Source organism: Hemiscyllium ocellatum, chromosome 34 (genome assembly GCF_020745735.1).
Source record: "Hemiscyllium ocellatum isolate sHemOce1 chromosome 34, sHemOce1.pat.X.cur, whole genome shotgun sequence".
Lineage (NCBI taxonomy): Eukaryota > Metazoa > Chordata > Chondrichthyes > Orectolobiformes > Hemiscylliidae > Hemiscyllium > Hemiscyllium ocellatum.
This window is the reverse complement of record NC_083434.1, coordinates 34,232,787-34,258,300: the sequence shown is the minus strand read 5'-3', so window position 1 is coordinate 34,258,300 and position 25,514 is coordinate 34,232,787. Positions and strand designations below refer to the sequence as shown.

The window sequence follows — 25,514 nt, the reverse complement described above, 5'->3', positions numbered from 1 at the left end:
AAAGTGGGTTCATGCACAGTGCTTTTGGAGCAATGTATTTCCAAGTCTGGTTGGTATGGGAACCTGTGTCTATAGAATAGCCTTGCCATTCTAGATGATACAGGTTTCATGGAAGATGGGAATCAAGGGCAGAGCAAGATTCAATATTCAGATAATTGTAAAGCAAAAAGAAAAAGAATGATTTCCATACATCTCAGAGCAATGTGGAAGAAAATAGAAACATATAATGATTATGATTGTTAATTGTACTCTTAAGCTTAAGAATGTTCAGATGGAGGACACTGAATGATGAAGCCTTTGAACTCCTTCCCCTTTTTTTGAAGGGCTTCTTCTTAATCTTTGGCTTCATTTCAAACCCACCCTCCTGATCCTCAGCCATCTGGTGAGGAAGGAGATGTGGTCAGATCAGAGGAGAAAGTGAGGACTGCAGATGCTGGAGATCAGAGCTGGAAATATGTTGCTGGAAAAGCGCAGCAGGTCAGGCAGCATCCAAGGAACAGGAGAATTGATGGCTCATGCCCGAAATATCGATTCTCCTGCTTCTTGGATGCTGCCTGACCTGCTGTGCGTTTCTGGTCAGATCAGAGGATCACCTCCTGGATCTGCTGCTGGGTCCAGTCAAGATGGCAATTCACAGGTTCAGACTGTGGGCTGTGGAGGGGGAGGAGTCATTAGATCCAGTTGCCTGCACTTTTCCTATGGTCATGCCTGCACCCACAGCTAAAAGAGCATGCAGTGTTTACTTGTACACTTGAGGACTCCTTTGACCAATGGGTACAGGATGGTGGCACAGTGGTTAGCACTGGTGCCCCACACCACCAGAGACCCAGGTTAGATGCCAGCCTCAGGTGACTGTCTGCGTGCACATTCTTCCTGTATCTGCATGGGGTTCCTCTGGGTGCTCTAGTTTCCTCCCATTATGCAAAGATGTGCAGATTAGGTAGATTGACTATGTCAAATTGCCCATAATGTACAGGCTAGGTGGGTTAGCCATGGGAAATACAGGATTATAGTGAGTCTGGGTAGGATACTCTTCAGAGGATCAGTATGGACTTGATGGGCTAAATGGTCTGTTTTGACACTGTAGGGATTCTATGATGGTATCTCTGGGTCTGGAATGAACTATTACTCCCAATAATTAAATATTAACTTAAATTTTGTAAGTTTCCTTTGAGGATTTAATTCCTGTTATGGTGCACATTTCAAGGGCTGTTACTTGTTAATGAATTATTTTGGTTTTCATAAACACGTTGGTGCTGGTTAGGGAGGAGGCTGACATACGTAATGTTGCATTCTGGAAATACATCTAGCATTATGTAAAAAGGCTGCTGTCTAGATTGTTTTGGCTTGTGAATGAATTAACTCTGATAGTAATTAAGTGACACATTACTGCATTACAAGCATCATAAATCCAAAGAGAAATGAGATGAACATGTGCTTTACACAAATCTACAAAACCTTGCAAATTCAGAATGCAACAGCAGGAAATCATCTGTCTCTTCATTCCTAATTACCTTCACAGTGTTGATCACAGCTTCAGCACATACCTATGCTTTGTGGCTACCAGGAATTTCTAGTCTGGTTAATAGGTCTGGGACTTCCTCCCATACCCAGAAGCTGCTCCCAGAATGAAACGAGATCATTCAGGTCAGAGTTGCGACTGGCAGAGAGATTAGGGAGATGTTGTGCACACATCTTAGAGTAAGTGGGATTGGGAGGTACAGGGCGAAGAAAAACACCTATATTATTCAGGATGTGATCAGGAGTAGGATCTCTTTGAATTAATGGGTTTGGAGTGGGCAGAGCAAAACGGCTAAACCACTGGCTGGGAAGGGGACTTCTGTGAAGGGGTGACAGGTATGTGGGGAGTGTTCAGAAAGGTTTTAATGAAGCAGTAGTCTCTATAAAATAAGAAATAAACAAATGCAGCTTACCTTGCAGATCATTTTAATTCAAAAAACTATAAATTGTGAAATATTCATGGGAAAACGCCATCTTCAAAATAAACTTACGGAGTTCATGCCCCTGAAACGTACCCACACCCTTCCACCCAGAAATTCATGTAAAGTGGACGTGGGGCAAGATTTTCGAAGGAACATTCTCAATGTGCTGCCTGCAACATCGAATCCAACTATATTGTGAATGTAAATTCAGGCTCATTCCATTTGATCTTCATGGACAATGCAACAGCTAATAAAAGATACAAGATGGTGGAAGAATCACTCCATTGGCATGACTAGGCAGCTAAGTTGAAAGGGAAACAGCCTGATAGATAGGACTTCTTCTACAGTCTAGCAAACCTGGCAGTCATTCCTTACAAATGGGAATTGCAGAGTCTGGCCTGTGCAGCAGATTATTATCTGGGCTGTTATGGTCATTTAGTGCCTGATACTGTTTACATTTAGTTTGGATTCTGCAGATAATTGGTTTGTTTACATTGTTTTATGTACCAACTTGTTTAATTACTGGAGTCTGTGGATTTCACATCTATCTGTGCACTCTCTGTGGCCTGCTTTATCCATTTAAAGTTGTGGTAATAACTCCAAGCGCAAACTTCACTTCATAGCCAGCAACATCTGATTTACAATGGCCAGCTTGAATGATTCTTTAGGTATGTCAGAGTTCAATACTCATTAGATTAGATTAGACTTACAGTGTGGAAACAGGCCCTTCGGCCCAACAAGTCCACACCGACCCGCCGAAGCGCAACCCACCCATACCCCTACATTTACCCCTTACCTAACACTATGGGCAATTTAGCATAGCCAATTCACCTGACCCGCACATCTTTGGACTGTGGGAGGAAACCGGAGGAAACCCACACAGACATGGGGAGAACGTACAATCTCCACACAGTCAGTTGCCTGAGGCGGGAATTGAACCCGGGTCTAATATGTGATATACAACTATCTTGATTTAAAGGTTATTCATAGAATCCTGACAGTACAGAAAGAGGCCATTTGGCCCATTAGGACTGTACTGACCCTCCGAAGAGCATCCTACTCAGAATCCTACTGCTAATGAAGGTTCACTGCACTCGAAACCTTAACCCTGCCTTATTTCCCCAGAGACTGCTTAGTTTCGATGGGCAATTTAGCTTGGCCAATTCACCTGACCCGCACATCTTTGTGACCGTGGGAGGAAACCGGAGCACCCGGAGGAAACCCACGCAGACACGGGGAGAACGTGCAAACTCCACACAGTCAGTCGCCTGAGTCGGGAATTGAACCCGGGTCTACTGGCGCTGTGAGGCAGCAGTGCTAACCACTGTGCCACCGTGCCGCCCACATGTACATGTACAAACACAACTGGTTGAAATACTGTACTGACATATCCAGTTAGACTCCAGTGTTCATATACAAGTACACCCAGTTAGGATTCTATATTTGTGTGCAAACAGACCACACATGTACACTACACTTGGTTAGAGTTTTGTACTCATATACAAACACACTCAGTTAGGGTTGTGTACTTGTGTAGAAACACACCAGGTAAGGTTCTGTATTTGTACACAAACACACCAGGTAACGTTCTGTATTTGAATGCAGGCACATTGTGTTAGAGATTCCCATCCTAGCCCATAGCTTTTTCAATATTTTTCAAATATGGATCCTGTTTCGCTTTGTGAAATGACTAAAAGATCTAGATCACCAGCCGAACGTGTTAAAGAATGCTGTGGTGTCAGGAAGTCTTCTCAATGTTGTTTCAAGTGCACCCAGACCCAGGGGCTGCACTCTGAGGTATACTGAAGGGGTCAGATGAGACCCTGCCTGCTGTGTTAGGACACGTTCTAATGTGTAACACTGCTCTGAGAGCATCTTTGGTGGCACTGGAATGTTCATCTATTGAGTAACCTGATGTAACCTACTGCCCGGCATGACCCGGGAGGATATGCACTGCCTGCTAAACTTCAGTACATATTTTATCTTTGCAGTTGAAAATGTAACGTTTCTTGCCAGCTGTAAACCGTACGGATTTTGTTGATCTCTGTGTGTGGATGGGCAGTACATTAGACCCTCCCACCGCCCCACACACCCACAGACAAGACACACTTCCGCCTTTTCAGAATACCCTAAATACTGATTTCACAATGTCACGCCATTCATGTGCAACTTCTCTGTCTCAGCTCGCTCAGTTTCCTGAAACCAGAACTGCAGCCCAGTCTCCACACGGCCCAGAAACACACAAGCATGTCCTTCAAAAGGTTATCGTCAAGGGTCGTCACTGCCGTTTCCTCGTTATCTTAATTAAGAACACAGAAAGATTTTAAAAAAAACAATACTAGTAATTTTCAGCACGCTATGCACCATCTGGGACTTTTCACCACAACTAGATGTTCACTCTCACCTCCACCTTGTTTAACGCCAATGGTTTCCAAAATGAAATGCCAATCTCTGTATGTGTGTGTGATTTTTCAACAACTCCACCCAACCAACGGTCCTGTCCTGTAGTGATAGTGTACTCACCTCTGAGACAGGGATGCAGGTTCAAGTCCCACCTACTCCTGAAGTGTATCGTGGTGCCATAATATAGATTATTGTTCAAAACATCCCTGAACCGAGTGAATAAAAATCTCTTACGTTTGTGCTATTTCTAAAAAATGGCTCGATGATAAGTTATAAACCTATTTTTTTCCGATACAACCTGTTCAGAGATGTAATTACATACTTGAAGGTGAGACTTGCATCTGGGTTTCTCAGTCCAGGGGGAGAGGCACTACTACCTCAAGAGCCCCTTAACTACTGACAACTTGTTTACATTCCACCACGTGCACATTTTGTACTTTGTGGAAATGTTTCTGTATTGATTCACAGAAAGATGTGCAGTCAGGTGAATTGGCCATGCTAAATTTACCGTAATGTTCAGGGATGTGTAGGCTGGCTGGATAAATCAGGGGAATGCAGGAATAGGGTAGGGGAATGGGTCTGGGTGAGATACTCTTCGGAGGGTCGGTGTGGATATGTCCCGTTTCCTCACTGTAGGGATTTTATGGAATTAAAGAAGATGGCAGTTTATTATTGAACAAGAGCAATTCAGTTATTTTTTTTGTGTGGGGGTGGAGAGGATGCGTTTCCCTTGTGGAAGTGAATGTGGTGAGGGAGCAAAAGCTAACATTTGGGATGAGGAACTCTCTCTTGCTCTCTGCGGGAGGGGCTGAGTGTCGATAAAGGCGGGACATTCTGTCAGGGATAATTCCTTTAGTGTGTCTCTGTGTGCAGTGCACTCCCCAGCCTAACAGACGCAGCGTTCATACACACACACACACACACACACACAGACATTCCTGGGAATGATGTCAGGGATCTTGCGGAAGAAACCTCATTTCCCTGGAAGTACGTGTCTGAAGTAAAGTTGAGCTGTCGACCGAGAGTGAGATCAGAGCTGCACAGAGAGAGAGAGAGAGAAGGGGCTGGTTCTGGTTGACAGATGACAGCAGTATCTTGTGACAGTGTAGCACTGACAGCTCGGTTAAGTTGCAAGACCTGAAAGGAACGGTCAACATTCACATTCCTAAAGGTGAGGTGAAAGGGCAGGATACGGGGGAGAGGGACAAAGGATAAAACAGACACAGGAGCAACTCAAGGCTTTGGAAAAGCATCATCAAAGTGAGGATCTGGAATCTAGTCGCCGCGTTTTATTTTGTTTAATATCACAGACCTCCACCATCAGTTCAAACTTGGATCGGCTGAGGAAGATTAACTTCTTTGCTTGAATTTTCGATCCTCTCCTCTGCACCCCCAACCCTCCAACCACCCCCAACCCCAACCACCCCCAACCCCATCATGCTGGGTTGATGGGGGAATGGCCTCCGCGGTGTTTGAAGGAACCTCTCTGGTGAACATGTTCGTGAGGGACTGCTGGGTGAACGGTGTCAGGAAACTCATCGTCAACCGGAGGGAGGAAGAGTTTTTCGAGATCAGGACCGAGTGGTCGGACAGGAACGTGCTGTACCTGCACCGGAGCTACGCCGACCTGGCCAGGGTCTCCAAGAGGCTGACCGACGCCTTCCCCGAAGACCAGGCGGAACTTTCCCGCTGCCCTCTGGTCGAAGGTTCGGTCACTCCACATTCCTGTCTAAATTAAGGATTCAAGTTAGACTCGCCTCAGCTAACAACAGAGCAATGTGTGTGTTGGGGGGAGATGTGTGTGTGGGGGGGAGGGGTGTAGGGGTGGCAGGGTGGGATGTGTGTATGTGGAGGGGCTAGTATGTGGGTGTCTGTAAGGGTACGTGTACGGTGTTTGTGAGTGGAGGGGGGTCTGTGTGTGTTGGGTGGAGTGAGTGTATGTGAGGGTGATGTGTGTATGGCATATATGTGTCTCGGGGGCTTGGTATGTTTGTAGGTGTGGTATGTGTGTGAGGGGGATTGGTGTGTGTAGAGGGGTCGTATATGTATGAGGGGGTGTCGTGTGTGTGTTTGTAGAGATGGTATGTGTGTGGATGTGGGAGTGGGGTGTATATGTTGTTCGAGTGTGGGAGGCGCTGGTGTGTGTGTGTAGGGATGCTATGTGTGTGTAAATGAGGGGTGGTGTGTGCAAGGGTTGGTGTGTGTGTATATATGAGGGGTGGTGTATGTGTATATGAGGGATGGTGTGTGTGTATGTGTATAGGAGTGGTTTATGTGTGTCTATGAGGGGTGGTGTGTGTGTATATGAGGGGTGGTGTGTGTGTATGTGTGTAGGGGTGGTATATGTGTGTATATGAGGGGTGCTGTGTGTATATATGAGGGGTGGTGTGTGTGTATATGAGGGGTGGTGTGTGTGTATGTGTGTAGGGGTGGTATATGTGTGTATATGAGGAGTGGTGTGTGTGTAAGTGTGTAGGGGTGGTTTATGTGTGTCTATGAGGGGTGGTGTGTGTGTATATGAGGGGTAGTGTGTGTGTATGTGTGTAGGGGTGGTTTATGTGTGTCTATGAGGGGTGGTTTGTGTGTATATGAGGGGTGGTGTGTGGGTATGTGTGTAGGGGTGGTTTATGTCTGTATATGAGGGGTGGTGTGTGTGTATATGAGGGGTGGTGTGTGTGTGTATGTGTGTAGGGGTGGTTTATATGTATATGGGGAGTGGTGTGTGTATGTGGGAGGTGGTGGGTGGTGTGTTTGTGGGGTAGTATGTTTGTGGTGTGTTTGTGTGTGGTTAGTCTGTGCGTTTGTGTGCGTAGAGATGGTATGTGTATGTAGAGTGGAGGTTATGTGTGAGGAGTGGTCTATGTGTGGGGGTCTGCTTGGTGGGTGGGTGTGGGTGTGGGGATGGTGTATGTGTGTATGTAGAATGGAGGAGAATGTTTCTGTGAGGGGAGTTGTGTGTGTGTCCGTGTGGGAATACAAATTGAACTAATCTAGTTTATTTGCCAAAGTGATTTGATATTAACACCAACAAAATAAGTTTTGTTTCCTCGCCTTTAATGCATTTTATACAAGTTTAGCTTCAAAGTCTTTTTTTATAAGAATGAAAAGCAGATAAAGGGTCGGAGTGAAGTGGTTTTAAAGACAATTGAATTTAACAATTGTGATTTGAAGGAGGGAGTGGTGGTGCCTGAGGTCACTAAATTCAGATCCAGACAAGCTGTCAGCGTGTGGGTGAAGTTTCCATTAACTTTAATCTGTTTTTTTTATTTAAACATCCCACGGTCTGTGTTGCTCAGTAACAACTGCTTCTCTCTGCCTGAATCGTCAGGGGGTTCTCAAATACAACTTCTGAAAGTGTTTTCAAAACAATTAAACAAACGGAACATTCCTCACTCTTCAAACAAAAAAGTAAACACGGAACACAATTGGCGTTGACTTTTTAAAACAAAAATCCTGAAATAAAATTTGACTTTGTAACCGGTGACGTTACCTCAGAAACTACGAGTGGCCGGAGAGACTGATGATTTGGAAAATTATTTCCTCCAAGTAGCAGAGTTTTATTTTAATTCCCGGCTCTCCTCCCCTCCTCATATTCGCGAAAAAAAGGAAACAACAAAATCCTTACGCGTGGCAGCATCGCGTTTTCCGGTGTACAGTTACCGCGAGGCTGTCAGCTTTTTGTATTATTGATACTTGGAGACGCTACACAGAAAGGAGAACATTCTGTGGACTCCGTTCCCTCGCCTCTCCTACTTTATTTGTAGAGCTTTTGGTTTGCTCTTTTAATCGCTCGCTTATTGCGGTGAACCCCCTCAAAGCCGGCCACTTTCTGTCACTGTTTAGCAGTTTTCCAGGGAACTGCATCTCCTTCCACTTTGTACTCTGCTCCTCCTGCTCTACGCCCTTCCTCATCTTCCTCTTGTTTTTATGAGTTAAGACACATTTGGTCTGAACTTGCCCCTTTCACTGTCTGTTGATTAAGTCTTGTCGCCCCTTTCAGGATACAGGGGGTATTACAAAATAAACCTTGAAATTAGTTTCCAAGCATCATCCAACACAGTACAGTAGTTTTATTTTAACATTTTACCGACCCCTCCCCCAATCCCACGTCCAAAAATAGCTGTCAACAAAATCCTATGTGTGTGTGTTCGATGGTGGGCCAGAGAGGAGTGGGTTATTCCTTTATTAGCCTCCAGAAATGAAAAGGGCACAGTCTTGCTGGAAAAGTGATGAGCAAACGTTTTACAGTTGGCAGAGAGAGGGAGAGAGAGAGAGAGAGAAAATGCCACGAGTCATTTTTATCACCACACACACACACACGTGACACATAAGAGTCTGAAAGAGGCTCCAAAGGGTGGATATTGAAAGTGTGTTTCCACACTCGGGGGAGTCTGAAACCAGGGGACACAATTTAAAAATAAATGCTCTCCCACTTAAGGTGAAGGTGAGGAGGAATTTAATCTCTCAGAGGGTCGTTAATGCTTAAAATTATTTTCCCAGAAAACGAGGGAAGTTGGATCATTGGATATACTCAAGGCTGGAATTAGATTCCTGACTGACAAAGGGGAACAGGCAGAGGTGGAGTTCAGGCCGCAATCACATCAGGCATGATTTTATTGAATAGAGACAAAAAATCTGCAGATGCTGATGATCAGGCAGGAGACTGGAAGAACACAGCCAGCCAGGCAGCATCAGGAGGTGGAGACGTCAATGTTTTGGGTGTAACCCTTCTCCAGGAGGGAGGGAGGGATTCCTCTCTGAAGGATCAGATGTTGGAAAAGCACTGTCCGGTTTAGTTTAAATGATTTTATTGAATGGCAGAGGATGGTCAAGGGGCCTAATCTTGCTCCAATTTTCCTTGCCCTGATTTATGGCAGTCTATCAAGGTTTTAAAGTAAGTTTTGGGGAAATTGCCTTTCTATGGAATTGTAGGACAGGACATAGGCATTCCCTGTACCCTGTCCATGATCAGGCATCCATAAGATAGCTTTGTAAAATGGGCCTCGCTCAGACTGGACAGGGATTCTTGCTCTGTTTCTCTGATGGTAGCACTCTTGCCTCTAAATCACATCTCATTTCAGGGTCTGTGCGAAAATAAAAACCAAGTCTGACATGCCAGTGTAGTACTGATGGAGTGCCGCACTGTCGGAAGTGCTGTCTTTTCGTTAAAAAGATGCTAATCTGAGGTCCTATCTGCCTACAATGTGAATGCCAGAAGATTTCACGGCAGTGCTTTGAAGAGGAGCAGGGGAATGGGGTTGGCCAATGTTCATCCCTCAGTCCATTTCACACACAATATTACCTGGTTGCTGTTTGCTAGACCTTGCTGTGTGAAAATTGGCTGGCACGCTTCCTACCTTAACACAATGATTACCCTTCAAAAGTACTTCATTGGCTGTGAAAGAATTTGAAATATCTAGTGGTCATACATGGTGATATATAAATGAAGATCCTTTCAGTAGCTCCTATTGTGCAATTAGTACCCATCTTATCACATCCCCTTTCTCAGTCTTGAGGCATTCTATTCCTTTCAGCCTCACACCTTTGACAAAAAAAAATTGAATGTGATCACCCCTGTTGTTGTAGATCATCTGAAATTAACTTGCTTTACCACGCATAGGTGCTACCTGCAAGTTTTGACTCATTTTGTTTCCAGCAATGATCCTGATACTTGAGTGTCAGAATATTGAGAGATTCTGGAGGGTTTTTAAGGCATGAGGTGAGAAACCAGTCGGTTCCAGAAATGGGAATCGATCTAAATAATTGGTGCAAGGCTTTTAGTCTGTCAGTGATTGGTTTTTAATTTATGTTCCAACTCACAAGGCAGATGAATAAAACATTGAGGTAAATGAATAGCTTGCTGACAAGGATACAGTTCACTGTAAACATTCAGGGCACTACATTGCTTAACAGGTAACAAAGCAACTCAATATATTGGGAGAAACAGTTCACATTTCAAGTTGAATGATGTTGAGCAATAATTAAAGGTGTTCATATAAACTAGAACAGAAAAGAATTAAACAAAATGAATAATCCAGTTTCACTCTTTTGGAAAAAGTGCGAAGTCGAGAGCAACATCGGGAAACTGAGGCAAGAGTTGGGGAGAGGTTTGTAGAGGTTATTGGTGGTAAAGACTCAGTGAGATGTGTGAACCGTTACTTTGTTTTAAAGAATACAGCACACATTAGTTGACATTTTCTGAAATTGGTAATTCTTGTGAAGTATCCTGATGGGTACAAGATGAAAAGCTTTGTCAAAATCCATAATTTTCCCAATCATACTCAAACTCTGTACTCCCAACAAAAAGAAGGAAAGGATTTGAGTGAAGCATATTGCTGAGGGATAGTCAAGCTGAAGAAGAACAGACCGCTTGTAAACAGTAAAGGGAATCTTTGGGGCAGCATGGTGGCTCAATGGTTAGCGCTGCTGCCTCACAGCACCAGGGACCGAGGTTCGGTTCCAACCTTGGGTAACTGTTTGTGTGGAGTTTGCACATTCTCTCTGTGTTTCTGCAGATTTCCTCCCACAGTCCAAAGATGTGCAGGTTAAGTGAATTGACCATGCAAAAAAGAAAATTGCCCAGAGTGCTCAGAGATGTCAGTGGAAATGTAGGATAGGGGAATGGATCTGGGTGAGATATTCTTCGGAGGGTCGGTGTGGGCTTGTTGGGCCAATAGCCTATTTCCGCACTGGAAGAATTCAATAAATGCAATTCGCATTAAATTGTACAGATTAAAGGAAGTTAAATGTGAGTTAAACAAACAGTTCCCAAAATGTATGAGTATTGATTGACTATGATTAGCAACTAAATTGAAAATAGATGACAGACCTTCAAAAGAGGATGAAGTCTGATGGTCCAAATGATGTAATCCCAGGAGGATGTACCTCAGGAAACAGTAGTAGGTGCTGGCTGCAATCAACACAGATTTATTTCCACAATATCTGTAATATATTTCCAAAGGGGTGAATCTGACCCAAGCCACATTCAGAGCCTAAATTCCACATTTGATAACATTATAGAAATGATTCTGAGGAAAATGTCTGGAGATGTACCTGTGAAATGGTTTAGCGATAAGAAGACAGCATGTATTTGGAAAAAACCTCCTGACATCCTTTGAAAATATTACAGAGTGAAGAGAATAGAGCTCCCTGCCATTTGGTGGCTTGAATGCTTTTGACAAAGCCCTTGTTTCAAAGCCTCCAAAAAGTCATGAGACTTCAGTGAACATGGGACTGGAGAAATAGATAAAAATAAGAAACAGTGTAACCTTGAAAAAGTCATGAAATACATGGCAGGTGAATTACCAAGGCAGTCAGTATGTGGACACTTGCTTCTTCTTAGATACATCTATTACCTGAAAACAAGAAATGATCTGAAGCATTCAACTTGTCAGTGGTTACTGTCATTGGGAGAAGAACAGGGAAAGAGGATGTGCAGTTAACAAGAAGAAATTTACACTAGTTATGCAACTCTACAGCTAACTAACAAATACACTTGCCAAAGCATCTTTGACAGCACTTTCCAAGCCCATCACCTCTACCATCCAAGAACAAGACACAGGGGAACATCACTGCCCTTAAAATCCCTCCAGATCACTCATCTGACTCCTCTTACTATCACCTTCTCTAGGACAATCAGCTGGCCTTGCCTGCAATTTGAACATCTTAAGAATAACGTTTTTCTTAAAAGTTAAATTTATATTAGAATATTAGTCAAGAAATGAACAATAAAGAAATACTTTGCATGGAGTGACCAATACTGGAATTATGGTGCAATAACCAATGTCAGGCGAGTATTGCAGTATTGGGTGCCTGCCTCATCTTCTAGTGCTCCCCTGTAGGAGAGAGCTGAGCATGTGTGTAATTAGGAGACAGTGAGGTCTGCAGATGCTGGAGATCAGAGTTGAGAGTTTGTTGCTGGAAAAGCACAGCAGGTCAGGCAGCATCCGAGGAGCAGGAAAATTGATGTTTCAGGCTGGAACCCTTCATCAGGAAGGAGCCCTGTGCTTTTCCAGCAACGTGTTCTCAATTCGTGTGGAGTTATGCATTCTCGTAGATTTCTATACCTAGTAATTATAGCTGAAATGTTTAGGGAGTATAGGGAGTGGCGTATACTCAGATTGAAGATTTTAATGATCTGTAGCTAAGGTTACAGGAAGGTTCATGCAGACTGTTAGAATTATACGCCTTGTGATGCAAAACTGAAGTAATATGGCGCTACCTGTTGCAGCCAATGTTGCACTAAATTCTTAAGTCAGTTTGAACTTTCCGTTGTGGATTTATATGACAATTTTACAGCACCCCTGTGATGCCTCGGTAACTGCACCATTGAGCAATGTTAGAGCTGCCTCTGATTCAGGGTCAGTGTGGAGAAGCTATAAACAGACTGTGAGTTATCCTGTCAGAACAATAGCATATTGACCTGAAAGTTTTTACTGAGGCTTTAGCCACATCTCCACTGGAATACAATTTTGGCAACTTATATGGTCAAAAGAACAAGAACAAAAAAATTAAAGGTTAATTTGAAAAAAAATAAGGAAGTGAGCAAAGGTTAAGTGTAGACTATTTCTGCAGTTAGGAAGGAATGGTTCTGAAATTCCATTAGCTGTCACTACAATTGGTGAGGCAACTTCTTGTTAGTGCCCTCCAACAATGGGCTATATAAGAGTGCACTGCCCGTCAACAATATGCACCTTGGACTTTGACAGTCACCAACGGAAGGTTTTGCCCAACAAACCCCACCCTCACCCCACTCTGCTCATGAAAGGAACAAGTAGACGTAGATTTAAAATTATGTGCAAAAGGAGCAGGTTTGAAGTGAGTAAAAACTCTTTCACCGAGCGAGTAGTGAGGGTCTGGAATGCTTTACGTGGAAGTGTGGTGAAGGCAGGTTCAACTGAAGCATCCAGGAGGGCTCTGGATGATTATTGAAATAAAAATAATGTGCAAGGGTATGGGGAACAAATGTAGGAGATTGGCACTGGCTAATGGGCTCATTCAACGAGCTGATGCACACATGATGGGCCAAATGGCCTCCTTCTGGACTGCAACAATCCTGTCATTCTAAAATGTCATTCCAAATGCCTTCACTGCTCATAGCATGCAAGGGACGAGCCATAAAATGCTTTTACTTTATATGTATGTCGCTCTTTGGGGGTATATTCCTCCTTTGGGGTCTGTGTGTGAACTTGTGGAAGTCATAGAGTTATACAGCATGGAAACAGTCCTTGTCACATCTATTACATCACATCATCCATATCAGGGCCCAATCAGTTCCAGGCATGTTCAGTACGTGAGGGCAGTGTAGTGGTCCTGCCCATTTTAAGTCAAAATGGAGGCTGTTTAGAAGTGACGGAGATCCATGATAGCCAGGAGTGTTGTGTTTCCTTTGTGGCTTTCATTGGTCTCCCATGGCCTGACAGTGGCGCAATCTTTAGCTAATTATGGGGCAGTGAACCTTCCAAAGAAGAAGCAGAAACAGTAAAGAATATATTAAATGTGTACAGCAAGCAAGAGAGAAAGGACAGGTTGATATTTTTGAATAGGCAATTATTTGAATAGAATTTAAGAAAATCTACCATGGAGCAAACACATGCTTGAGGTAAAGATAGAGACTTCGTAAGGTCTATAGGAACATCTTGACGTGGTGGAAAGTGTTCGATCAAGTGACCAGTTCTGGAACTTAAAAGGAATCATTTGATCAGCACAAAATCACCATGAAAATGCACTATGCCCCAGATTTCTTGCTCCTGGCAGGTGAATATTTTTACTTCTATTCTCCTTGATTCCAGGTTTTTTTGGGATCCATCAATCATAGCTGGTTTCCATGAATCTGTCACGGTCTTGGGAGAGTGTTTATTCACAAAGTCATTTGGGAAACTTAATTAATGTTTCTCAATGGAACTCTGGGGATAGGCTGTTTTCAAAAGGTGTTCTGTTCAGACTATAAATCAAATACTATAACTCAAATAAATCAAATCACTGGACAATATTGACACAAGAGCAGACACACCTTCGAAATTTGGGTTACTTTGATTTAATTTCCCTTTTTAAAGTTGCTCTGCCCGTAAGCATCCAGCAAGTACGAAGATGAGATAAAGCAGTTACACAAGATTACTGTTAGTTACCTCAAATATGATATTTAATTATTCTTGATTTTGTGCCTCCTCCATTGGCTTCTCCAAACAATATAAGAGAAAATGTTTTTTTTTAATTTCTGAGAATAAGCTAGTCATTTTTAAACTCAATCACACTGAAGCCAGTGTCTCCCAGCGTTATGGCAATCCATTTGAATAGTTGGCAATATTATACATTTAAACTTTCAAAAGTGATTATTAAAACATCTAGAAGGAAAAAATGTAAAACTTATTTAGATTTTTTTTACATTTTCAGATGATTAATTTGCAATGAAATTGTACTTTGATCAGATTATCCCATATTATTTCAAGCTTTTTCTGCACCATCTCATTGTTTAAAATAAAAGCTTTTCACAAGGCATTGTACCCATCACTAATTGCCCTTAGACTCAGCAGCTGGATAGGCCAATTAAGAATCAGTTGTGTAGTAATGGCACTGGAGACCTATGTAGGCCTGACTGGGTAGAAAGGTCGATTTCCTTCACTAAAGGAAATTAGGGAACCAGAAGGGTTTTTAAACAACAAAGGCTGATAGTTATCATGGTCAAAATTATTGAGACTAAGTTTACCTTCCACATCTTATGGGCGGTGCGGTGGCACAGTGGTTAGCACTGCTGCCTCACAGCGCCTGAGACCTGGGTTCAATTCCCGACTCAGGCGACTGACTGTGTGGAGTTTGCACGTTCTCCCCGTGTGAGTGTGGGTTTGCTCCGGGTTCCTCCCACAGTCCAAAGATGTGCGGGTCAGGTGAATTGGCCATGCTAAATTGCCCGTAGTGTTAGGTAAGGGGTAAATGTATGGGTGGGTTGCTCTTCAGTGGGTCGGTGTGGACTTGTTGGGCCGAAGGGCCTGTTTCCACACTATAAGTCTAATCTAATCTATTAATTGAATTTATCATCTGCCTCGACAGGACTTGAACCAATGTCTCCAGAGCATTACCACAATTGTCCAAGGCTTCCTTATTTAGCATTTCCTCAGCCTTAGTACGAAAGCAGTGTGACTCGCCAATCTTACCTTCCTTTTCCCCAGTGATAAAAATCACAGCCTCTTTCTAGAAGCTTCCAAAGCCTGCAGCCATGAACCTTGGAACTAATATTGTGGTTCAAACCATTTCGACCTCAATGCTTATCATTTTCAGGTGGAAGGAGGAAATCTGGAAGGGACAAGAGGAAATAGAATGCAGAAACTTTAGAGAGGGACTTAGAACAGAAGGATTTTGAATTTTGGAATAAGAATTTTCAAGTGGAGCAAATGTGGGACATAAAGCTCATAATCTGTCACCTCGTGCCAAAGGTTAAGTGTAGTTAAAGGGACAGGTCAGGGGTTTATGGCCAGATCATGAACTATCGTTTTATCAATTGGTAAAGTGGGATTAGTGTATTCTCTCTCCTTTTTTTCTGGTCTGGCCACTATCTTTCTGCCAAGGCCATCACATCGAGTGTAGCTTCTCTCCCCACCCAAGGAAATCAGAGTATCAAATGTTTTTATGAAGGCAAAAATACTATGGAGGCTTGAAATCTGAAATAAAATCTTTAAGTGTTTGAGAAACTCAGTAACCGTGGAGAGAAAAACAATTAACATTTTGAGCCTGATATGAATCTTCTTTGGAACTGAATTGTCCAAAATGTTACTAACTAAAAAGCTACAGTTGCTGAAAATCATAAACGAAAACAGAAGTTGCTGGAAAAGCTCAGCAGGTCTGGCAGCATCTCTGGAGAGAAATCACAGAGTTGACGTTTCGGGTCCAGTGACTCTTCTTCAGAACTGGTGACCGTTCTGAGGAAGGGTCACTCAACCCGAAACATTACCTTTGATTTCTCTCCACAGATGCTGCCAGACCTGCTGAGCTTTTCCAGCAACTTCTGTTTTTACATCAAATCCTTTTTGTCCCCTATCCTCTTCACTTACCTACAAACTTATTTATTTGGAAAGTTTATTCCCCTGGCCCATTCACACCTTCATTTTAATTATGTCTCTGTGATGTAGGAGGCAACATCAATGCAGCTGTTCCAAGGCTTTCCTCAACACTGTTCAGTCATTGCCATCTTACACATGACCAAGAGAGAATGCCAGCCGGCAATTCACATAGTCTCCTGGAGCAGAAACAGTAGCCAGGATTCAGGAACCCAATGTATTGAGAAAGAAAAGGAAAAATTGTATTTCATACTTGAACCACAAGGTTGACCGGCTGTAGTTAAATAAAAAGTCATGGCTTACATTTCAGAGATTTCTATTGGACCGCACTGTTGCCATTAAAACTAAAACATTCCCTGTTGAAACCGTCACTAGGCTGTTTTCAATTTAGAGAAAAATAGTTTTCAGATTGGAGGTGTCATCCCTCTGCACCCATTGTATTTGTTGTATTTTCATGCTGGAATTTAAAATGCTAACATAGAGTTATAGCCCAAAGAACTTGCCAAATTATGATGCGTATCTCTGAGAGCTTCTGCATATAAACACATACTTTAAATTCCTTCTCTAGCAGAATATTTATTGCTTTTCCCCTCTTCTCTACAGTCTCCACAGCACTGCCAGCACAGACCAAGAGGAAAAGCAGGTGATGCTTCCTTGAGACTGTTTCTTGGCTAGACCCAGTTTGGGGACAAGGTAGTCAGTTTGCTGGTTTATGGTGCAGTGTGGCACAAACAGTGTGGCTTCAATTCACATTCCGGCTGAAATCACTGTGAAGGTGCTGCCTTTTCAAACCTTGCTCTGCGAGGACTGCTGACCGTTAAACTCACCATCGGTTATCTCTCTCTCACTCTGACTATCTCTCTGATGAATGAGCAGCCCTCTGGAACCATGGTGACTTTATTTGGGAAGGGAATGTGAGATTGGAGCAACATTCCCCCTGGTTTCCCTTCCCTTTCTGCTGAGAAATGCTTAACTTATAATTAGTAACAGCCCATGGCGATGTAGTTGAGAATAATGAATCAATGAATCCCTACAGTGTGGAAACAGACGCTTCAGCCCAACAAGTCCACACTGACCCTGTAACCCACTCCAAACCCATTCCCTATTACCCAACATTTACCCCTGACAAATGCAACTAAACTACACATCGCTGAACACTATGGGCAATTTAGCATGGCCATCTTTGGCGTAACCTGCACATCTTTGGATTGTGGGAGAAAACTTGAGCACCCAGAGGAAAACCACACAGACATGGGGAGAATATGCAAACTCCACACAGACAGTCGCCTGAGGCTAGAATCAAGTCCGGCCCCCCTGACGCTGTGAGGCAGCAATGTTCACTACTAAGCCATCGAGCTACCCCAAAGAATATTCCCACTTGCCTTCCCATACTCCATTGGTTTATTACATGGTCTAATTTTGAACTCAGTGATATTAGAGCCCTGAGTCAAGAGTGTGGTGCTGGAAAAGCACAGCTGGTCAGGCAGCATCCGAGGAGCAGGGGAGTCAACGTTTCGGGCAAAAGCCCTTCATCAGGAATTCTGCAGTCCTCACTTTCTCCATATTGGAGTCCTGGCTACCTAGGTCATAATACCCAGGCTACTTTATTTTTCACTTCCCATTATTTGTGGAGACAGGGACGAGCTACTAACAGGCGTGGATTAAGCAAGTGGTCAAACTGAGGGCAGATGATATTCAAAGTGGGGAAATGTGAGCTGCTCCACCTGGGATCCAAGAAAGGCAAATGGGAATATTTTCCTAATGAATAAAGACCCGGAGTGCGAAGGAGCAAAAGGATTTAGATTTCCTTGTGCACAAGTTACTAGTGCACATGCACAAAGGAATTAAGAAGGCTAATGGAATGTTGATCATTTAGGGACTGATAATGAAACATGAGGGAGTGGTGTTTCAGTTGGTTAGAACCCATTAGGATAATGTCTTCAATGCTGGGCACTTAGCTATAGGAAAGGTATGTTGAGTTTGGAGGTGGTGCAGTGCTGTTTCACCAGGACGCTGCTGGGATTTAAGGGGTTACATTACAAGGACAGGTTACACAAACCTGAATGTTATACACAGAAGTTTGATCTGACCAAGGCATTTAAAGGGACAAGATAGAGTAGATAGAGAGAAATTACGTCCTCATCTGGCCAAGTCCAGATCAAGGGGCACAGTTTGAAAATTAGAACTAACCCTGATAGAAGTGAAATCAAGAAGAACTTATAACCAAAACTGCTAATTGAAATTGTCACCATGCTTCCCAGAAGTTAAGATCTGGAATGTGTTGCCTGAGAGTGTGGCAGAGGCAAGGATCAGTCAAGAGCCAACTGCATTATTATCTAAAAAGGAAGAATGTGCAGCATTACAGGGAGAATGGCAGTAGGTGCATCACTCTATCGAAGAACTGTCATAGACATGATGGGCTGAATGGACTCCTTCTCCCTTGTAACCGATCTGTGATTCTGTGAAAGAGTTGGAGATGCCGGATTGTTTGAAGTTTTCAATACTGAGATTGTTGAATATTTCTAAGCTAAGGCGATCAACAAATTTGGAAAAAGGTCTGTATATTTAGTCAAACAATAGATCAGCTCAATGTAAAGACAAAAGGCGTTGAGGACCTGAATGACTCCTGTTCCCATCTCCCCACAGAATGAACTGAAAATCAGGTCATTCCCTGAAATGGGAAAGATTTGCTCTACCAGATTATTGGTGATCATCACTCCCAGGAACTTGATTCTCTTGATCATCTCCACCTCAGCATCATCGATGCAAAGAGGCACATGCCCCTCCACTCCACTTCCTGACATCAATCAGCAGCTCCGTCGTTTTATTGAGGTTGATGTTGAGTTTGATCTCTTTACATGTTGCCGCTAAGCTCTCTGAGTTAAACTGAGCTAAAAGCAGCAACTATACCTCTGGCATATCCAGTTTTTTTTAAGCTGTGTGTTTCACTGGCAAGGCCAGCATTTATTTTCCCATCCCTCACTGAACTGAGTGAGTTATTGGGCCATTTCGGGGGGCTGTTAACAGTCAACTACATTTTTTAAGATTTTACAATTTCTTTGCTTTGTACCTGAAGACAGTGTATTGTGGACCATACCTACTGATCTATCGATAATAAGTCACTCCAGACTGGAGTCTGGCCTTCAAACAATGGACAGCCAGTAAAGGACAACCCTATAATTACAGTTGATCCGTATGATAAATGGTGGAAATGATGTGGAAAGGATGTTTCTTCTTGTGGGGGAGTCCAGAACAGGGGAACACAGTTTTAAATGTAGGCACCACCCTTTACGACAAAGATGAGGAGTAGTCTTTTTCTCTCAGAGGGTTCTCAGCTTTAGAACCATCTGCTTAAGAAGATGGCGGAGACCAGGTCATTGACTAATTTTAAGACAGAACAAAGATGCCTGTGACCAGTGGAGTGCCACAAGGATTGGTGCTGGGCCCTCTACTTTTTGTCATTTATATAAATGATTTGGATGCGAGCATAAGAGGTACAGTTAGTAAGTTTGTAGATGACACCAAAATTGGAGGTGTAGTGGACAGGGAAGAGGGTTACCTCAGATTACTACAGGATCAGGACCAGATGGGCCAATTGGTTGAGAAGTGGCAGATGGAGTTTAATTCAGATAAATGCGAGGTGCTGCATTTTGGAAAAGCAAATCTTAGCATGACTTATACACTAATGGTAAGGTCCTAGGGAGTGTTGCTGAACAAAGAGACCTTGGAGTGCAGGTTCATAGCTCCTTGAAGTGAAGTCACAGGTAGATAGGATAGTGAAGAAGGCGTTTGGTATGCTTTCCTTTCTTGGTCAGAGTATGGAGTACAAGAGTTGGAGGTTATGTTGCGGCTGTACAGGATATTGGTTAGGCCACTGTTGGAATATTGCGTGCAATTCTGGTCTCCTTCCTATCGGAAAGATGTTGTGAAACTTGAAAGAGTTCAGGAAAGATTTACAAGGATGTTGCCAAGGTTGGAGGATTTGAGCTACAGGGAGAGGCTGAACAGGCTAGGGCTGTTTTCCTGGAGTGTTGGAGGCTGAGGAGTGACCTTATAGAGGTTTACAAAATTATGAGGGGTATGGATAGGATAAATAGACAAAGTCTTTTCCCTGGGGTCAGGAATCCAGAACTAGAGGGCATAGGTTTAGGGTGAGAGGGGAAAGATATAAAAGAGACCTAAGGGGCAACATTTTCACTAGGGGGTGGTACGTGTATGGAATGAGCTGCCAGAGGAAGTGGTGGAGGCTGGTACATTTGCAAGAGGCATTTGGATGGGTATATGAATAGGAAGGGTTTGGAGGGATATGGGCCGGGTGCTGGCAGGTGGGACTAGATTGGGTTGGGATATCTGGTCGGCATGGATGGGTTGGACCGAAGGGTCTGTTTCCATGCTGTACATCTCTATGACTCTATGACTATGTGATGGTGGCAGATGGGGGAGGAAGTGGCCTAATGGTATAATCTCTGGACTGTTAACCCAGAGACCCTGGTGATGTTCTGGGGACCTGGGTTTGAACCTGCCATGGCAGAATATGATTTCAATAATTTTTTTAAGAAGTCAGGAATTAATTGTCTAAAGATGACCATGAATCCATTGTTGATTGTTGGGAAAGGCCCCATCAGGTTTACTAATGTCCGTTAGGGAAGGAAACTGCCCCCCTTTGCAAGACTGGCCTACATGTGACTCCAGACCCACAGCAATATGGTTAACTCTTAAATGCCCTCTGGGCAATTAGGGATGTGTAATAAATGCTGCTGAGCCAGTGATGCCCTCACTTTGTGAATGAATAAAGGTCAGGAATGTGGAACTCAGAACAGAAACAGATCAGCCATGATTCTATTGAGTTGTGTGATTCTGTTCCTAATTTGTATCTTTGTAGAAAAAGTTTGTCTTCCAGGGCCCTTTCTGGGACCCTGAACCTGTTTGACACTAGGGTTTCTTTGACAGAAACTCTTCGAGGGGAATGTGGTATGAACGCACCTTCATTTAAACTCCCTTACATGTTTCAGTCTCATCAGGCCTTGGGGTGGGGAGAAGGGGATTCAACTGATGCTCAGTGTCCTAATGCATTTATTGCGGAATCATCATCTAATACAAAACAGAAATTTCGGAACTTCAGATTAACGCAGGTGATTTGACAGCATTTTCACGGCAGCCAGTCCTGGTGAAGGTTCCCTGTGGAAACAGGAATAATCCTGTCACAGTGACACCATACACTGTATACAAATGCTGCACTTGCAAACATTTTGGAGGTGAGGTTCCACACCACCTCCATGTCAGAGTCCAGCTGCCATTGCTCCCTCCAGTCCCCGTTGCTCCTTCCAGCCCCCAGCACCGGGCTCTGATGCTGAATGATACACTGACTGCAGCAAATGGCCATACTGAAGGCAAGGCACTTTTGAGGAGTTACTTATGAAGAATTCTTTTGTTAAGTGGCTCACACATGAAGAATCAATTTGCTAAGCTCGGCAGTAAATTGTGGCACGATGATTTTGACAGGCATTATAAGATTGTGCATGGATCTTCTAATCAATTGCAACTCAATATTTCTGCTCTCAGAATGGCTATCAGCACTGAGGGGTAGGCCCTTTGGCCCAAGACGTCAATGCTAGCTCTCTGCCTGGGCTACCCACATGTGCCCGCACACCCTTGCCTTTTCCTCATAACACTCCATTTTTAAAAAAACGTTGGGTAATTATTGAATTTTCTCTTGAAAGCCTCTTTGAATTTCTGCCTCCACCCCCTTGTCAGGCTGTGTGCGTTCCCGATATAAAAGCAGAACTTGCTGGAAAAACTTGGTGGATCTGGCAGCATCTGAGCTGAAATATTAACTCTGATTTCTCTCTGTGGCTGCTGCCAGACCTGCTGAGCTTTTCCAGCAACTTCCGTTTTGTTTCCGATTTACAGCATCCGCAACTCTTTTGGTTTTTGTTGTAAATTCTGTACATGTTTTATTAACCCCTTTCTCAATCTCTGCGGCCACCTCCCATGACTTGTGCATGTGTGTATTTACCTGCATGTATGTATGTATGTATTTGTGCATGTATGTATTTACCTGGCTGTTCAGCTTATGCACTCTCTTTCAAATTATGCCCTTTATTTTATATTGCCCAACCTCATTCTTCCTACCAGTGTGATTGCTCCCGACTTCTCCCTATTAAAAGACATCGGTCACTTGTCTACTCATTGCCCCAGCCTCGTCATGAACTCTTAAGTTATCTTCCTCACAATGCTTCCACGTTTTATGACATCCGCAAATTTTTAACGTGTGTTTGCACATCAAGGTCAGGGTCACTAAGAGAAACAGATGTCCTAATATTGTGAAACTCCGGGAAACCCCTCTGTTTACTTTCCTTCAGGATGTACTTTAATCATTCAGCTCTACTGTTTCCCGTCACTCAACCAAGCTGCTCTGGTTCCTTTTATTCCATGACCTCCAACTTTACTTACAAACCTGTTATACTTAAGTAGAGAGAAACGCAAACCATGTGGCCAAGTTACTGTCATTTTATGTCTCACAGTCAGTATGTCAGTTTACCTTTAAGAGCACTGTATGTCAATAAGAGACAAGCTTGTGATATCATCATTATATCATAGCATGTGATCTCAAACTCCATCTGAAACCAGGATCACCTGAAGCAGAGCACTCTACTAGAAGCATGCGGCTCTTTCGTAACTAACACAACTCTTAATAGTGTTGAAGTAGGCTAGCTAGCACATCCCTAGACATGGCGGGCAATTTCGCAAGGTCAATCCATCTAACCTTCACATCTTTGGGCTGTGGGACGAAACCACAGCATCTGGAGGAAACGGAGGATGTGCAAACTCCACACAAACAGTTCCCCAAGGGTGGAATCAAACCTGGGTCCCTGGTGCTATGAAGCGGCAGAACTAACCACTGAGCCACTGTGCCACCCTAAGCTTAATGTTAGGCCAGACATGTAAGTCCCTGTGAATGCATTGTTGGTACATAGCTGTAATAAATTGAATGATTTCATGCTACAATATCCAAATATAGGCATTTGGATGGGGACATAAATAGGAAGGGTTTAGAGGGATATGGGTGAAGTGCTGGCAAATGGGACTAGATTAAATTGGGATATCTGGTTCGACAGTTGGGTCTGCTTCTGGTCTGTACATCTCTGTGACTCAATGACTCCTATGACCTGATGAAGGAGCAGCACTCTGAAAGCTTGTAATTTCAAACCAACCTGCTAGTTTAAAATCAATGAGAGCATGAGGGGGTCAGATCTGTGACCATTTGGCTTTACATTAGGTTCACTATCAAGATCGACCAATTCCAGCTGCCCTCTGACCTCTGGTCCTAACTGCCCTCTTAATGATCTTACAAAGTGATCCACTCCTGTCAGGCAAGTGTGCATTCTGTTCATCCATCGTGAAAGATGGCTCAGGAATGGAGTGGCGCTGGGAAAATGCCATGCCAGCACAAAATTCCACAGCCTGCACCCCATCCCCATAACAGGACAGCATTCCTGCTCATAGTGTTGACTTGGAGCTCAGTGTTGTCAGTGTATTCACGGAACCTGCATTTATGTTTCCAGACAATGTCACCCAGCCGCATCAATTCAATAAGAAACACAGGGGAGGGGGAAAGATCTATCCGTCAGGGAGGCTGTGTCACCATCGTCCTACCAGACCATAGGGCTGCTCTCCCATTTGAGAGGGATGACTGGTGGTGATTTAACGTGAGGGCCAATGTGTCTCAGGTAAGGGGAGAGGTTGAGAAGGAGAGTCCTTCATGGTAACCTCAGCTGATGATGAGAGCTACAGTGTTGGCATCAAACCACTTCACAAACCAACCGTCCAACTAAACCGACTTCACCAGAGGGTTAAAGTGAAGGAGAGGTAAGAGTAGCAGAAAGTAACAAAAAGATGAAGGAATGATGATCTCTATTGCAGTCCAAACCTTGCATAATATTCAGTGTTTCAAAGGTGGCATTGGAGCATGGCGACACTTCTCATTTTGCACACGATAAAACAGTTTCCACTGCATTTTTATCTCCATGTGACAATAAAATCTAATTCTAAATAAGATACAAGCAAGACAATGCTGTAATGGGGAGAGGGGAGAGGTGGAGAAAATGAGGGATAAACATTATGCAGTCAGATTTGGAGGTTAGGGAATTCAATATTGAGACCTTGAGGCTGTAAAGTGACCGAGCAGAAAATGAGGTGTCATTTCTTGAGCTAGCGTTGCGCTTCAGTGAAATGTTGCAGCAAACGCAGACCAGAGAGAAAGAGAACCCAATGAACTGAGGAAATGATTACTGGCGGCAGAGTCAGATCTCCAAGTTGCAGTGATGTGCATCACCGGATGACAGCAGGAGCTCCTTTAGCTGTTTCACTCAAGAGGGTCACAAAGTTGTCGAATAAGTTACAAGAACGGCTTGTGTTTAGGGAGCAGTTGGTTGTCTTTGTGAAGAGGAAATTCATTTCTATTCAGTCAGTGCCAATTCCTGAAGCCAGCTGGGTTTGAGGTGTGATGTGGTCACCACTTCACCTATAGAGGGAGCACTCCTCAGGAACGTCCACCATGATTGATTAGATTAGATTACTTACAGTGTGAAAACAGGCCCTTCAGCCCAACCAGTCCACACCGACCCGCCGAAGCACAACCCACCCTGACCCATTCCCCTACATTTACCCCTTCACCTAACACTATGGGCAATTTAGCATGGCCAATTCACCTAACCTGCACATCTTTGGACTGTGGGAGGAAACTGGAGCACCCGGAGGAAACCCACGCAGACACGGGGAGAACGTGCAAACTCCACACAGACAATCGCCCGAGGCGGGAATCGAACCTGGGACCTTGATTCTGTGAGGCAGCACTGCTAACCTGAGCTCTTCACAAGTGCGTAAGGAGCTTTTATTGAGACCCCATTGCTAGGGGTTGGCTGCACAGTGACTCTAAATTTGTCCTGAAACTAGTGAGTAATAATCACACTTGCCATGCGAGTTCAAACCTGCTGTTTGACAGAGGGGGATGTATCAGGAGAAACACAGTGACTTCCTGAGTTTCCCATTCCGTATTCTGAAGGACAGAGGCTGTTGGAGCTTGCTCAGAAAGGTTGCTTCATGGGAGGTGACTGGG

At 43.7% G+C, this 25,514-nt stretch overlaps 1 protein-coding gene across 1 annotated transcript in view; it reads left to right on the top strand.

The window, feature by feature from the left end:
* Positions 1 to 5,218: 5,218 nt before the first annotated feature.
* pxdc1b (PX domain containing 1b) overlaps positions 5,219 to 25,514 on the top strand; it is a 46,585-nt gene continuing 26,289 nt past the window's right edge. Inside the window, exon 1 of the mRNA XM_060849924.1 lies at positions 5,219 to 6,052. Within this exon, the coding sequence (XP_060705907.1) occupies positions 5,803 to 6,052 (250 nt within the window). The 5' untranslated portion in view covers positions 5,219 to 5,802. The remainder of the gene's footprint in view (positions 6,053 to 25,514) is intronic.